The sequence below is a fragment of the Oncorhynchus tshawytscha genome, linkage group LG01, assembly GCF_018296145.1.
Source record: "Oncorhynchus tshawytscha isolate Ot180627B linkage group LG01, Otsh_v2.0, whole genome shotgun sequence".
NCBI classification, from domain to species: Eukaryota; Metazoa; Chordata; class Actinopteri; order Salmoniformes; family Salmonidae; genus Oncorhynchus; species Oncorhynchus tshawytscha.
Window position 1 is genome coordinate 7,290,052 of NC_056429.1, and position 16,332 is coordinate 7,306,383.

Below are 16,332 nucleotides of genomic sequence, written 5' to 3' on the forward strand. Positions count from 1 at the left end.
TTGCTTGATGATAACACTGATGATGTTTTTGAATTGGGTAATAACATCAGGGGCTTTTTGGTCTCTTAACATCACTATAATAACGTTGGCGATAATGCTGATTAGGCTGTAACTTGTAGCCTAAAAACCCTGTTTGTCATGGACCCATTATCAGGCAACATTAAATAAATATGCAGAGATTTTTTGTTGTTGTTGCCTACTCTCGTTGATGCGTGATCTACTGGCAGGTAGCCTAGTGGTTAGAGCGTTGGGCCAGTAACCGAAAAAGGTTGCTGGATCGATTCCCACCAAGCTGACAAGGTAAAAATCTATCATTCTGCCCCTGAGCAAGGCAGTTAACCCACTGTTCCCCGGGCGCCGAAGACGTAGATGGCGATTATGGCAGCCCCATCTCTGGTTCAGAGGGATTGGGTTAAATGCAGAAGACACATTTCAGTTGAATACATGTTTCCTGATATCTGTCGTTGTCCAGATCACATCCTGAATATGAGGATTTAAACAAGGTTGAGATGAAGTTGTTTGGGACTGATTTTCAGTCCCAAACAACTTCTCTCTCTCGCTCTCTCTATATATATGAGAGAGAATCTGTGTTGTAGACAGCTGCAGACTCTCCTCTCCCAAGCTGCATGGGTTCTAATCATAGAATTACTAGAACCGACGTCCCCATTCATGTCAAAGTTCTGTGATCGGGGACTGGCAGCCATATTGAGTACCCACTTCCCATGAGTACCAGTTGATGAACCAGTCTAATTGCTGTGAACCAAGGGACTTTGCCTGTTCCAGTAATTGTATTTTTACACTAGTCCTCCAAGCATGATCCAACTGGCATGGTCAGCCTGACAAATGGCACCCTATTCCCTATTTAGTGCACTAGTTTTCCCGGTTAAAAGTAGTGCACTATAGGCAATAGGGTGGCATTTGGAACGTAGCGATGGTCAGCCTCCCTCCAGCCCTGCCAAGCCCTCCAAATCTGCAGAGTGGAGCTTACTTCTGTTGGCACAGTCTGTTAGACTTGCTGCCTGGCCACAAAGGACACACATCCGCACACTAGAGAGTCAGTGTCACAAACAAACCCCATTGATTACTGGGATACTGACCACAAACTGAGGGATTGTGTTCACAAATGGTGCACCAGAGCAACTGCAGAAGAAACTCTCAGCGTGGAATAACGTCAATAGCTAAATACATCTATTTGTTTGACTCTCTCCTTCTTTCTTATAGCTGGTTGTGCATTGACTATCTGGTAGTCTGTGCCTGAATTTATTCTGTGGCTTTGAAAACTTAGTTTAGGCTAACGAACAAATGTAATACCAATAATCTGCATACATTTCTGAACAAGTTCAATTTCCACGTGTATCTCTTTTGCTCATTAAGAAAAAAACGAGATTCCGGTTTTGGGGGCGTGGTTCTATGTGGCAGTTACTGTTAGTTTAACGAGACACCATGGCAACAAAGCTAAGCGTCACTTCCTCAAAATATCCCCCGAATGAATCTACGATAACTCAAGAAAGCTGTAATTAATGTTGATGTTTTTGACAGGGATATTTTTAATTGCGCAATTATTACATCTGACTAAAGGTGTTTTAGTGCAGTATTTCTCATGTTTAAAAAAAAAAAGTGTGTGACGTGTTGTCTTATGTAAACAAAGTCCGCTGCGCTGCGGGCAGGTCTCTCTCTGTCGGTGTGTTCTGCGGTAGGAGTGGATAGACCGCCGCAACCGCAGCTGCGTGTCTATCCCCTGTTATTAGTGGACAAGTGAGCGTTGTGGAAATCAAAACCCAAATCCTCAAGTAAGTCATAACGAACTCACTTACAAAACTCAGTTTTGGACAAGATGGATTTTATGCCCTATATTATTATTATTATTATTATTATTATTAAAATTATGTATACAATGTTTCTGATTTAATATCATTGCCACATTGGCCGTTTTCCTGTCAGAGAAGTTGTATATTGCCTTCAGTTTCGCTCTAGATTTTTGTTGATTTTGAGTGGTAAAGGAAGGTGTTTGTGCTCTTATCTAGTACATGTGGTGCCTGGGGACTGAGATGGACAGTACATTACTCTCTTCGTGGTGTCCTTTCTGATCCCATCCAGGAAAGTATGGTTCTGGAAAGTCAGGTCATTGACTGAATGACCTTGTTGCTCTGGTTACGGTGGACAGATTGAGAAGGAGAAATATGTTCTAGAACCCAAATTGCATCTCTCCTCTTCACACACTGCAGAAAGACTGCTGCACCACAATGAAATAGATCATAGATTTACCGTAGAACATGCATTGCACACTATACACGAATCTGAAAGAGAGAGAGAGAGAGTGTGTGTGTGTGTGTGTGTTTTTAAACAAGTAAATGGTCAACAAAAAATGCTGACAGATTTAGTATCAACTGGAGTCAAGTAGGTCTTTTATTCGTTTTTCAGTTCAGCCCTGGTAAAAAAAAAAAAAAAATACAGCTATAAATTCAGACAATATGGTGCAGAGTAATGTTGCATCAGCGGTTTTACAGCTCTGATCAGCTTCAAGACATTAAACAGAAAACTGTTCTAGAGGGATTTTTATTTCAGTCCCAGGTCCTGTTTCCATCTTTTAAAATATTTTTAAAATCACTTTCTCTCCTTTTAAAAGTACAGTTAGTATGTAGGCCTACCAGGCCTATTCTGTCAGAGGGAGTTTATTCTTTTAGGCCTATTCAGTTTACTGTAAAACGCCAGAGGGAGATTCCTCTTTTAGGCCTATTCAGTTTACTGTAAAATGCCAGATGGAGTTTATTCTTTTAGGCCTATTCAGTTTACTGTAAAACGCCAGAGGGAGTTTCCTCTTTTAGGCCTATTCAGTTTACTGTAAAATGCCAGAGGGAGTTCCCTTTTTTGTTTGCCCTGCAGCTTTTTGTGTTTTTTACTTTCCCCTTAAAACTGCTTGGAGGTTTTTGACTGTTTGTGTTGAACCTTTGCAGTAGACCCTTGTGGTGAACTGTTGATCAGTTTCCTAAAACCCCAGCTGCCCTCTCAGGCTAGGCTAACGGCTCTCAGGCTAGGCTAACGGCTCTCAGGCTAGGCTAACGGCTCTCAGGCTAGGCTAACGGCTCTCAGGCTAGGCTAACGGCTCTCAGGCTAGGCTAACGGCTCTCAGGCACTATGCCTGGCCGGCCAGAGAGAGGAGACTGGTCCAGCTGAACCCTACTCCAAAAGGAGAACTTTGCTCTCATCTTAACCCAAGATGGTACACTTACTTGCTGCCGTATTTACATGTTAGACCTGCAGATTGCAGGCATAACCTATCCATCTTGATATTGCTTTTTAAACAGTGTTGTTAAGTGGTTTGGTTTCTGATATGGTTGAGTGAGAACCCAGAGACTAGCCTGACCTGTCCTCCTCGTCCTAATCTCATCCAAATTATTCTAGCAGCCCTGGCTGTGTGATAGCATGGCTGTCCCTCTCAGGTAAGGTGCCCAAATGCTCAGAAAGAAAAGTACTATATTTTAGCAGGCCGCAGAACTTAAGCCTAGTTCACATTGGCAGTTTGAAGTGACATAAATCCATTTTTTTTTGTATATCCAATTAAAATCTGTAATTTTTCCTGCAGTCTGAACAGCCAAAAAGTACATGGAATCGGATATTTCAAGCCACATTTCAAACCATCTTCGTAGGTGGTTTGGAATCAGATACAAATCAGATTCCTGGCCAAGCGACATGTCTGAACAGTCAAATGATCCTTATCTGCCCTAAAGTGTTTTTTTGTTTTTTTTAAGGCTTATTTGGCATATCCTTTTGCTTGCTAGCTACTCTGTTGACAGTTTGAGAACAACATGTGGTAGCTAACTAGCTTGTTAAGGGTTTAAAAACAAACGACTGAATGTGCTAAACAGCTACCTAGCTAGCTAGTTGACAGCTGTGGCTAGCTAAACAGCTACCTCGCTAGCTAGTTGACAGCTGTGGCTAGCTAAACAGCTACCTCGCTAGCTAGTTGACAGCTGTGGCTAGCTAAACAGCTACCTCGCTAGCTAGTTGACAGCTGTGGCTAGCTAAACAGCTACCTCGCTAGCTAGTTGACAGCTGTGGCTAGCTAGTTGACAGCTGTGGCTAGCTAAACAGCTACCTCGCTAGCTAGTTGACAGCTGTGGCTAGCTAAACAGCTACCTCGCTAGCTAGTTGACAGCTGTGGCTAGCTAGTTGACAGCTGTGGCTAGCTAAACAGCTACCTCGCTAGCTAGTTGACAGCTGTGGCTAGCTAAACAGCTACCTCGCTAGCTAGTTGACAGCTGTGGGTAGCTAAACAGCTAGCTAGTTGACAGCTGTGGCTAGCCAAAAAAAGGACTTGTTTGATTATCTTATCCTTTGAGGCTTTAAAAGTGTTCTTACACTAGATGTTGAACATTGAAAGCAACTGGGAAACGTCCATGGCGGTGCTAGGAAGCAGGAGCACCACCACCAATTAGCCTACACCAGTGCGTGCACACCCGTCGTTACTATGACAACTAGTTTAGCAATGTCAGCAAATGACTTATGTCTGAACACACACATACACATCTGATTTGGTCACATGTAACTTGCTGTTTGGACAGTCAGTATTCCAAAAACGTATTTGGAAAAACAACTGATTTGAGCATAAAGGCCTGCGGTGTGAACAAGGCTATAGTTGCCATGGGAGCCGTGATGAGGGGATTTTTGGAAGGAGGGTTTGGCAGCAGGGATTTGGGAGGTCCAATCACCCTGCCCTGGCTCTTTCTCAATTATCCAAACGATCTGTCCAGGTGAAAGCTGGCCTAATGATGAGCTTCAACCATCAACGCTGCATGAAGGGGAGGAGATGACAAGAGGAATGGATATTTGAAGTAGTCGAAATAGAGCCTCTTCTCCTCTCGCTCCACTCCGCCTGTCCTGTTTCCTAAGTAACTGGTGCTGCTGCTTTTAATAAATAATCAGACTAATCCCCTTAGCTAATCCCCCTCATGGTCCATTATGCTTTAATGTGCCTCCTCAACATAAGCTCATGATTTGGCCAAAGTGTTCTCTGCGGAGGCCCTAGGTGGTCCTGGGTTTGGAGTAGAAATTAGGGGAAGCGAAGGGACAGTGAATTTAGAACAGGCTAAATACCAGGATCTGGCTATCTGCTCATGGTGCGCTAGCTACCTACCTTACCGTCTATGTTGAGGTCCATGTGTGTTCACCAACACAATACTGAAACAATTGAGTCGGTCCATATATAGTTTTACAGACTGCTATTTCACCGGAGGTGTTTGTTTCAGTGTGGTAGCATCTGTGTAAGGTTGACACACTGTACAGGCTCTGCTCCATGGATAGACCTCACTTTGACTGTACTGAGGGAGGTTGGAAGAAGACAGGAGTGCTTTGTGGGTAAGGACCAATGATGTATATAAACCCTGAATTGCTGAAGCTATTTATTGGTCAATGAGAGGCTTTGAAGTAGGGCTGTCCCCGATTTAGAGAGAATCTTGGTTGACCGAGAGTCGTCTGTACTTTCGACCAATCGATTGGTCGAAATTAAAAAGTTGTAAAAATGTGTGTATGTATGTATGTATGTATGTGTGTGTGTGTGTGTGTGTGTGTGTGTGTGTGTGTGTGTGTATATATATATATATATATACACACATCCTATGTGTTTTAATCAAATCAACTGTATGCACTGAGCTTGTCTGATGCTTTAAGTGCACTGTTTGATGAAATAATTAAGACCCAGATAACTAGAGGGAATCCGACCGCAATTGATTTGATTGGGCCGGGACGGGCTCAGACTTGCTGCGCCGTGTAAAAAAAGACAGCGAGGAACTGTGTGACCCGTTGTCTCTCTGTCCTCCCTGCTGCAGCGACCACCACAGAACGTCAACAGTGTGTATCACACTGTCTCTGCTGCAGCGACCACCACAGAACATCAACAGTGTGTATCACACTGTCTCTGCTGCAGCGACCACCACAGAACATCAACAGTGTGTATCACACTGTCTCTGCTGCAGAGACCACCACAGAACGTCAACAGTGTGTATCACACTGTCTCTGCTGCAGAGACCACCACAGAACATCAACAGTGTGTATCACACTGTCTCTGCTGCAGCGACCACCACAGAACATCAACAGTGTGTATCACACTGTCTCTGCTGCAGCGACCACCACAGAACATCAACAGTGTGTATCACACTGTCCGTGTTGCTGAACTGCTACATAATTAGTCATTTTTGATTGAAAAGTTCCGTTACCAAAATCGCTAATTTATTTAGGAAAATATCCCCTCAAACCCTTGCTCTCTTTATGTGACACGTGTGCATCAAATGCATGCGACCAATAGGGCCTGACCGTTAAAGCATGTCATAATCACATTAATAAATTGGTTATAACAAACTCTGAACACCGGAACACATGTGACAGCAAAACGGATGCAGAGGACGTGACTGGAAACGGGGGAATGTTTACTGGTTGCTCAGGAGGTAAAGGGGAAGTCAGATGTGTGGAATACATTTGACTAGTTGTGGAAAATACTGGAGATCAAGAAAAAGAAGGAGCCAGCACTGCCTGCATATTATCTGTGCATATTAACAGGTGCTGTTAGATTACAATATATATTTTTAGGACCGTTTGGAACAATGTAAACAACACTATATAAATTATAAGCGTACCAGAGAGCCTGTTATCTGTTTATTTAAAAAACAAAAATAAAATAAAAACAACAAAGACTAAAAACCGTTGCATGTTTATTTATCATACAGTAACTCATATACTGTAAGTATTGCATTTTTTTATATTTTTTGAAAGTAGGATCCCCATTAGCCAATGAAGTATAGGCCTAAGTTATGGTATTAAGTCTAAACAGGATGAGTTCTGAGGCCTACAGCTCGATGGTGGTTATACAAGGCTGCTATACTAAGCCTACTAATGATAATGACATTATTTATTATAATAATGATCATCGTAATAATAATGAAGGAGGAGATCAAGAGAAAGGAGGGTTTATTATTATAAATATCTGACCATTTGGAACAGTGACACTAAATAACAGTACACTACAACACTAAATAAATGTTAATTATACCAGAGAGACTGTTCTTGTAAAGCCTGTTCTTTATCAGACGTTGTGGTTGCTTGAGGCTTGGTGCTCACGGAATCCCTAGGCTATTAAACAAACACTCAAAACAGATATGTGTGTGTGTGTGTGTGTGTGTGTGTGTGTATATATATATGGATGGATGATTTATAAAGCCAGGCACATTTAACAGTTAGGCTATTCTTAGACAAAAGGCTGCTTTCTCGTCTCCTAATTCCACTGCTGCCTCTGTCTCGGTCTCTCCCAGCAGCAGCATCACTTCCCACTGTCTCTCCCAGCAGCAGCATCACTTCCCCCTGTCTCTCCCAGCAGCAGCATCACTTCCCCCTGTCTCTCGCAGCAGCAGCATCACTTCCCCTGTCTCTCCCAGCAGCAGCATCACTTCCCACTGTCTCTCCTAGCAGCAGCATCACTTCCCACTGTCTCTCCCAGCAGCAGCATCACTTCCCACTGTCTCTCCTAGCCGCAGCATCACTTCCCACTGTCTCTCCCAGCAGCAGCATCACTTCTCCCCTGCATCTCTCCCAGCAGCAGCATCACTTCCCACTGTCTCTCCTAGCAGCAGCATCACTTCCCACTGTCTCTCCCAGCAGCAGCATCACTTCCCACTGTCTCTCCCAGCAGCAGCATCACTTCCCCCTGGCTGTTTTCTCATCTCCTAATTCCACTGCTGCCTCTGCCACATTGTTCTCAACACCAAGATGCTTTGCTATTATTTCATTTTTTGCTATTTCATTTTTGCTATTATTTCATTTTTTGCTATTATTAAATGTTTCTTAAATTTAGCTAGGCAAGTCAGTTAAGAACAAGTTCTTATTTATTTATTACAATGACGGCCTACTGGGGAACAGTGGGTTAACTGGGGCAGAACGACAGATTTTTACCTTGTCAGCTCGGGGATTCGATCCAACAACCTTTCGGGAACTGGCCCAACACTCTAAATACTAGGCTACCTGCCACTAGGCTACTCTGGGACAGTTGTGGGATGCTATAGATGGGTGATTCTGCAACTTCAGGCACTTTGGTTTTCAGAAATTAAAATGTATTGAAACACCCTTTTACCAGTATTATAATCGTCTTTGATTTATCCAGAAATAATACCTGATAGTGGCTGCGATCGTACTATTCAGGAATTTATATATTTTTGTCGTTTTTCTCAGACAGCCTTAGACCAACAACCTTTCTGGCACCACGTTCTAACCATTAGGCCACCTGTTGCCCCATTATGCACGTAGCAACATGGTCTCGGAAAAGGCGCCAATTCAACAGTGCGCTGATGTTTCAGAACTGTGGACAGCGACCACGATACAACGCTGGAAAAAGCTTATTTGTTATGAAATAATATTTTTATTAGTGTTGCACCATTTGTTCGTACATAATATAACCATATACAATTTCAGTAGCACATTTCTTAGATTTCTGGACTGTGCCATCCCCACGGCCTCCACAATGGATCAGTCCACTCACACAGGAGCCAATCAGATGGCCTCCACAATGGATCAGTCCACTCAGACAGGAGCCAATTAGACAGGTGTCTTGTGCACCATGATAAAAAATAAAAAAAGGTGTAGCTATATGCTGGACTAAAAAAATCTTGGTCGACGAACAGCCTGGCGACCTGCATTTTTCATATAGAAACACATTTAAATTTTTTTGTTCAAAATGTTTCCTGTTACAAAAAGTTTTGCTACGGTGTGCAATAATGAATACTGGGCTGACAGCTTGGAATTGTCCTGCTTTTTGTAGCCCCTGCTTTACTGCACGTAGGCCCAGTTGTTAGTGTGTAAAGACATTCCAAGCATGCTTAATAAAGTCACTCAGCACACTTCCTCATAATGCCACCACTATGAGGAGGCAGGTTGTCGCCAGCAACAAGCCCATTGTATTCTGTGGAGTGCCTGGGAATATGCAGCCTAGCTACTGGCACAAAGGAAGAGACTCAAGTCTCCTCCTACCCCATTTCCACAATTTGTATCACACTCATTCATACATTGTTAAGAGGTGTTTAAAATACCTTTTAACTTCCTCTGCGTGAGAGTGTGGTCTGTTTTGATTTGTGGTCACAGTGTCGTGTGTGTGTGTGTGTGTGTGCCACCAGCAGCAGGATTGTTTTATCTTTCAGTGTGGTTTCATCTTTATTTATAGTATCATGTATCTGAGATCTACTGGGTCTGACATGACAATGCTGTCTAAAGTGGCCATGGTATCTGTGAATGATGGCTATTGTATATAGTGTCTGAATGATGGCTATAATATATAGTGTCTGTGGATGATGGCTATAATATAGTGTCTGTGGATGATGGCTATAATATAGTGTCTGTGGATGATGGCTATTGTATATAGTGTCTGTGGATGATGGCTATTGTATATAGTGTCTGAATGATTGATGGCTATTGTATATAGTGTCTGAATGATTGATGGCTATAATATATAGTGTCTGTGGATGATGGCTATAATATATAGTGTCTGTGGATGATGGCTATAATATATAGTGTCTGTGGATGATGGCTATTGTATATAGTGTCTGGATGATGGCTATTGTATATAGTGTCTGGATGATGGCTATTGTATATAGTGTCTGGATGATGGCTATTGTATATAGTGTCTGAATGATGGCTATTGTATATAGTGTCTGAATGATGGCTATTGTATATAGTGTCTGAATGATTGATGGCTATTGTATATAGTGTCTGAATGATTGATGGCGATTGTATATAGTGTCTGAATGATTGATGGCGATTGTATATAGTGTCTGAATGATTGATGGCGATTGTATATAGTGTCTGAATGATTGATGGCGATTGTATATAGTGTCTGAATGATTGATGGCTATTGTATATAGTGTCTGTGAATGCTGGTTATGGTATACAGTGTCTGTGAATGCTGACTATGGTATATAGTGTCTGTGAATGCTGGCTATAGTATATAGTGTCTGTGAATGCTGGTTCTGCTGCTGGTGCAGTATCAGTATGGTTTTAATTTTAGTTTCAGTATCTGTGAATTTGAGCTACTTTGAGATTTCCAGGTTGGGATTGACATTGCTGGCTAGGATACAGTCAGTATGAGTAGCTATCTGAGAATGAGATGTACAGTAGTGGTCTGGTTCATTGTGACAATGCTGGCTTGGATACAGTGAAGGCTACAGAAGCTATCCAGAGATTTAGCCTAGTGCTGTAGTTGTGACAATGGTGGCTTGGATACAGTGAATGCTACAGAATCTATCCAGAGATTTAGCCTAGTGGTGTAGTTGTGACAATACTGACTTTAGGGGATGTGGCTCAGCAGATCCCATCTCTCTTTCGCTGCATTGCAGGAGCCATGCAAATAAATAAATAAAACCATCGCTCCTCAACACCTCAGCTGGCTCTGGTGCAGATCACCCTGAGATCCCGCTCTTCCCTCTCTCCTCTCTTTCCCCTCTCCCTTTTTACCTCCCCCTGTCCCTTCTTACCCCTCTCCTCTCCCCTGTCCCCCTCTCCCTTCTTCCCCCTCTCCCTTCTTACCCCTCTCCCCTGTCCCCCTCTTACCCCTCTCCCCTGTCCCCCTATCCCTTCTTACCCCTCTTCCCTGTCCCCTCTCTCCCTTCTTCCCTGTCCCCCTCTCCCTTCTTCCCTGTCCCCCCTCCCTTCTTCCCTTCCCCCTCTCCCCTTCCCCTCTTCCCTGTCCCCTCTCTCCCTTCTTCCCTGTCCCACCTCTCCCTTCTTCCCCCTCTCCTTGACATAATGAAGCAGTATCTGCAGCAGTATCTAGCGTAGGCGGCTGAACTAGGGTCCTTTTTAGCAGTGGTGTAAAGTCCTTAATTAAAAATACTTTAAAGTACTACTTTAGTCGTTTTTTGGGGTATCTGTACTGTACTATTTATATTTTTGACTACTTTTACTACATTTTCCCTGACACAAGTACTTGTAACATTTTCAGTGCTTAGCAGGACAGGAAAATAGTCAAATAGTCAACCCTACTGCCTCTGATCTGGCGGACTCCCTAAACAAAGAACATCCCTGGTCATCTCTACTGCCTCTGATCTGGAGGACTCACTAAACAGAGAACATCCCTGGTCATCCCTACTGCCTCTGATCTGGCGGACTCACTAAACAGAACATCCCTGGTCATCCCTACTGCCTCTGATCTGGTGGAATCACTAAACACACAGGCTTTGTTTGTAAATGATGTCTGAATGTTGGAGTGTGCATGTGGCTTTCCGTAAGTAAATTAAAAAACAAGGAGATGGTGCCGTCTGGTTTGCTTAATATAAGGAAATGTAAATGATTTATACTTTTACTTTTGATACTTAAGTATATTTAAAACCAAATACTTTTATACTTTTACTCAAGTAGAATTTTACTGGGTGACTTTTAATTGAGTCATTTTCTATTATAGTAACTTTACTTTTACTCAAGTATGATAGTTGGGCACTTTTTCCACCACTGCTTTTTAGACAGTCTACTTTATGTATGACCTAAAGTATAAAGTTATGCAACTCAATAGATACTAGTCAGCCTGCAAAGTAAACACTTATAAGGTAGCTAAGATAAATATGGCTAGAACTAGAAAAGGTACATTTTCTGAACATTTGTGGGCTGGCTTCAGTTGAATAAACATCTTTGTAGCCTACCATAGCCACTAGATCTTTGCTATATTGAATGAGCGAAACGTATTTGGTTGCAATGTTTTACATCAAGGGTGGTCGTCCATCCTCCAGGAGAGATAATGGGCGGTCGTCCATCCTCCAGGAGAGATAATGGGCGGTCGTCCATCCTCCAGGAGAGATAATGGATGGTCGTCCATCCTCCAGGAGAGATAATGGATGGTCGTCCATCCTCCAGGAGAGATAATGGGGTTAGGGGTTTACTGGTATTATATATATATATATATATAATCAGTTAAAGTCAGAAGTTTACATACATCTTGGCCAAATACATTTAAACTCTGTTTTTTCACAATTCCTGACATTTAATCCTCGTAAAAATTCCCTGTCTTAGGTCAGTTAGATATCACCACTTTATTTTAAGAATGTGAACGGTCAGAATAATAGTAGAGGGATTTATTTCAGCTTTTATTTATTTCATCACATTCCCAGTGGGTCAGAAGTTTACATACACTCAATTAGTATTTGGTAGCATTGCCTTTAAATTGTTTAACTTGGGTCAAATGTTTTGGGTAGCCTTCCACTAGCTTCCCACAATAAATTGGCCCATTCCTCTTGACAGAACTGGTGTAACTGAGTCAGGTTTGTAGGCCTCCCATTTTTCAGTTCTGCCCATAATTTTTCTATGGGATTGAGGTCAGGGCTTTGTGATGGCCACTCCAATACCTTGACTTTGTTGTCCTTAAGCCATTTTTCCACAACTTTGGAAGTATGCTTGGGGTCATTGTCCATTTAGAAGACCCATGACTGAGACCAAGCTTTAATTTCTTGACTGATGTCTTGAGATGTTGCTTCAATATATCCACATAATTTTCCATCCTCGTGATGCCATCTATTTTGTGAAATGCACCAGTCCCTCCTGCAGCAAAGCACCTCAACTCATGATGCTGCCACCCCCGTGCTTCACGGTTGGGATGGTGTTCTTCGGCTTGCCTCCCCCTTTTTCCTCCAAACATAACAATGGTCATTATGTCCAAACAGTTCTATTTTTGTTTCATCAGACCAGAGGACATTTCTCCAAAAAGTATGATCTTTGTCCCCATGTGCAGTTGCAAACCGTAGTCTGGCTTTTTTATGGCGGTTTTGGAGCAGTGGCTTCTTCCTTGCTGAGCGGCCTTTCAGGTTATGTCGATATAGGACTCGTTTTACTGTGGATATAGATACTTTTGTACCTGTTTCCTCCAGCATCTTCACGAGGTCCTTTGCTGTTGTTCTGGGATTGATTTCCACTTTTCGCACCAAAGTACGTTCATCTCTATGGACAGAAGGCGTCTCCTTCCTGAGCGGTATGACGGCTGCGTTGTCCCATGGTGTTTATACTTGTGTACGATTATTTGTACAGATGAACGTGATACCTTCAGGCGTTTGAAAATTGCTCCCGAGGATGAACCAAACTTGTGGATGTCTACAATTATTTTTCGGAGTTCTTGGCTGATTTCTTTTGATTTTCCCACGATATCAAGCAAAGAAGCACTGAGTTTGAAGGTAGGCCTTGAAATACATCCACAGGTACATCTCCAATTGACTCAAATGATGTCAATTAGCTTATCAGAAGCTTCTAAAGCCATGACATAATTTTCAGGAATTTTCCAAGCTGTTTTAAAGGCACAGTCAACTTAGTGTATGTAAACTTCTGACCCACTGGAATTGTGATACAGTGAAATAATCTGTCTGTAAACAATAGTTGGAAAAATTACTCAGTAGATGTCCTAACCGACTTGCTAAAACTATTTGTTTGTTAACAAGAAATCTTTGGAGTGGTTGAAAAACGAGTTTTAATGACTCCAACCTAAGTGTATGTCAACTTCTGACTTCAACTGTACTATAGAGATGCCGCCAATTGTTGGTCATGGAAATGTGGTTAAAAATCATGGAGAATTCCATCTGTCAAAATGTGTATGAACCCCTGATACAAGGAAAACCGCTAATTCGTCACGGCCGATCCGTGATAGGCTCGTCTAAAATACTGGCACTATTGTGTGGTGTGATTTTTTTTTTTTTTTTTGGGGGGTTCTGAAATGTATTTTCAGATATTGAGGCTTGAAAGTTTATTTTGCTAAATGAGTACATCTAAAGCCTGGGGGCTACTGACACTAATTGGAGTGATGATGATGAAAATAAGGATTTATTTCTACAGAGTGCAGCTATGGAGGAGACCGTCATATGGGAACAGCACACAGTAACTCTACACAGGGTGAGTAGTGCATAGGATACCTCTACCTCTCCTTGTCTCTCTCCATGTCTCTTGCTCCTTGTCTCTCTCTCTTCCCTTGTCTCTCTCCTCCTCTCTCTCCCCCTCCTTCTTGTCTCTCTCTTTCTCTCTCTCTCTGTCTCTCTCTCTCCTTGTGTGTCTCTCTCTCTCCTTGTCTCTTTCCTTGTCTCTCTCTCTCTCTCTCTCTCCTTCTCTCTCTCCCACTCCTCCTTGTCTCTCTCTCTCCTTCTCTCTCTCCCTCTCCTCCTCCTTGTCTCTCTCTCTCCTTCTCTCTCTCCCACTCCTCCTTGTCTCTCTCTCCTTGTCTCTCTCCTTGTGTCTCTCTCTCTCTCCTTGTGTGTGTCTCTCTCTCTCCCCCTCTCTCTCTCACTCCCCCTCTCTCTCTCACTCCTTGTGTGTCTCTCTCTCTCTCTCTGTCTGTCACATCTTTTCAACATTCTTGTCGGCATTTGCCTTTTATATCACCATTGCTTGTCGCAACTGAGCAAGAGACATACAACTTGTGACATTCTGTGGGATGGTTGAAACCCCTATCTCTGTCTCTGTGGGATGGTTGAAACCTCTGTCTCTGTGGGATGGTTGAAACCTCTGTCTCTGTGGGATGGTTGAAACCTCTGTCTCTGTGGGATGGTTGAAACCTCTGTCTCTGTGGGATGGTTGAAACCTCTGTCTCTGTGGGATGGTTGAAACCTCTGTCTCTGTGGGATGGTTGAAACCTCTGTCTCTGTGGGATGGTTGAAACCACTCTGTCTCTGTGGGATGGTTGAAACCACTCTGTCTCTGTGGGATGGTTGAAACCACTGTCTCTGTGGGATGGTTGAAACCTCTGTCTCTGTGGGATGGTTGAAACCACTCTATCTCTGTGCCCTAGCCTCCCTCCATTTTGTCCTTCTTCCCTGCTCCCCCCATCTTCTTTTCCTCCTGCCTCCACTAGTCAGCATGCTGCAAGCCGTACACGTACAGTATGCTCACTGCACACACAATAACAGGACCTTGTTCATTAGGCACCAAATGGAATATAACTGACTGAAGCAGGGGAGGGACTACCAGGACTTGTCCAATAAGAAACAAGCATTCAGGATTCTGTTCTGTATACAAGGACAAGATGCACCTTAATGAACGTTGGCCGTGCTCAGTAAAACACCTGCTGTCGATGTTATGATTCAACGTGTAAAATCGTCTTGAGATGAATAGAAAATGGCCGTTGTTCTGTGGTCACAGGCGATAGGACGCTGCTTTTAACCACTCGTCGACACGGTCTGTTTTACCCTTTTAAAAAGTGTTCATGATTCTTCCACCAGGCTGTAGAGCACAAGGTCACAACTTGACCTTCTATACAGGCCAAGGGTCCGGGCATATGAACACAACAAGCATAGATTGTCAATACAGATCACTGTCTGTCATGTCCCCCCCCCCTCCTACACTCCTCCTATTTCCTTGTCTGTCCATTTCACCTTCACCTAATGTAGAAACTGTAAATAACTCGGTCACTGTTTTGAAGAGGATAAACGGTTGCAAGGTAGCTATGGTTATGAGGTTATCACTTAGTCTACCTCCAGACTTTAATTATCAGCAGAAACGTCTCACTTGTTAAATAGTCGATAGCTTGCTAGCTGTTTACTACTCTCCCCTATCAAACCAATACAGTGCTTTGTTTAGAAGGTGACGTAGTAGTGGAATTGTTGGGACTGGAGAGGTCTGTGATATTTCTCAGTGGTTGTGATGAATACAGTTGTTGTGTTCTAACGTGCTTCTCTCTCTCTCTGTCTCTCTGTCTCTCTCTGTCTCTTTCTCTCTTTCTCTCTCTCTCTCTCCTTTGTTGTGAATACTATTGTGTTCTGATGTCACACGTGAGTCTCCTGAGTCTCTCTCTCTGGGTCTCTGTATCACCAGGCACCAGGGTAGGCAGTGAACATGTCATTTTCCATCTCTGTGCAGGCACCAGGGTTTGGCTTTGGGATAGCCATCTCAGGAGGTCGGGATAACCCTCATTTTCAGAGTGGTGAGACCTCCATCGTTATCTCAGACGTCCTGAAGGGAGGTCCAGCCGAGGGCCTACTGCAGTAAGATCCTCCTGTCCTCTCTTGGGATGAGTTACCGCATGGGCTCTCTTGGTTTGATATAAAGCTGAGGGATGTGGCTTGGAGAAAATGTAACCTCTCTCAAATTCATAGAAGGTGCTATGGATGGTGAAAAATTAAATAAAATCAATCTTTTTTTTAAAAAACATTTGGTTGTTTACAAAGACATTTGTTTACATTGTTTTACAAGTCACTCTCTCCTACCTTTCCTTCCAGGGAGAATGACAGAGTCACGATGGTCAACGCCGTCTCCATGGACAACGTGGAACATGCATACGCAGTCCAGCAACTACGGAAAAGTGGAAAGAATGCTAAAATTGTGAGTATCTTTTTGAGGAAC

The 16,332-nt window shown here is 43.0% G+C and overlaps 1 protein-coding gene across 6 annotated transcripts in view; it reads left to right on the forward strand.

Annotated features, from left to right (window-relative positions):
• Nucleotides 1-16,332, forward strand: part of tjp1b (tight junction protein 1b) — a 177,515-nt gene that overhangs the window by 100,231 nt on the left and 60,952 nt on the right. For all 6 annotated transcript variants that reach the window (XM_042324201.1, XM_042324260.1, XM_042324220.1 and 3 more), the window contains exons 3-5: nucleotides 13,837-13,893; nucleotides 15,850-15,974; nucleotides 16,209-16,311. In XM_042324201.1, the coding sequence (XP_042180135.1) occupies nucleotides 13,837-13,893; nucleotides 15,850-15,974; nucleotides 16,209-16,311 (285 nt within the window). The remainder of the gene's footprint in view (nucleotides 1-13,836; nucleotides 13,894-15,849; nucleotides 15,975-16,208; nucleotides 16,312-16,332) is intronic.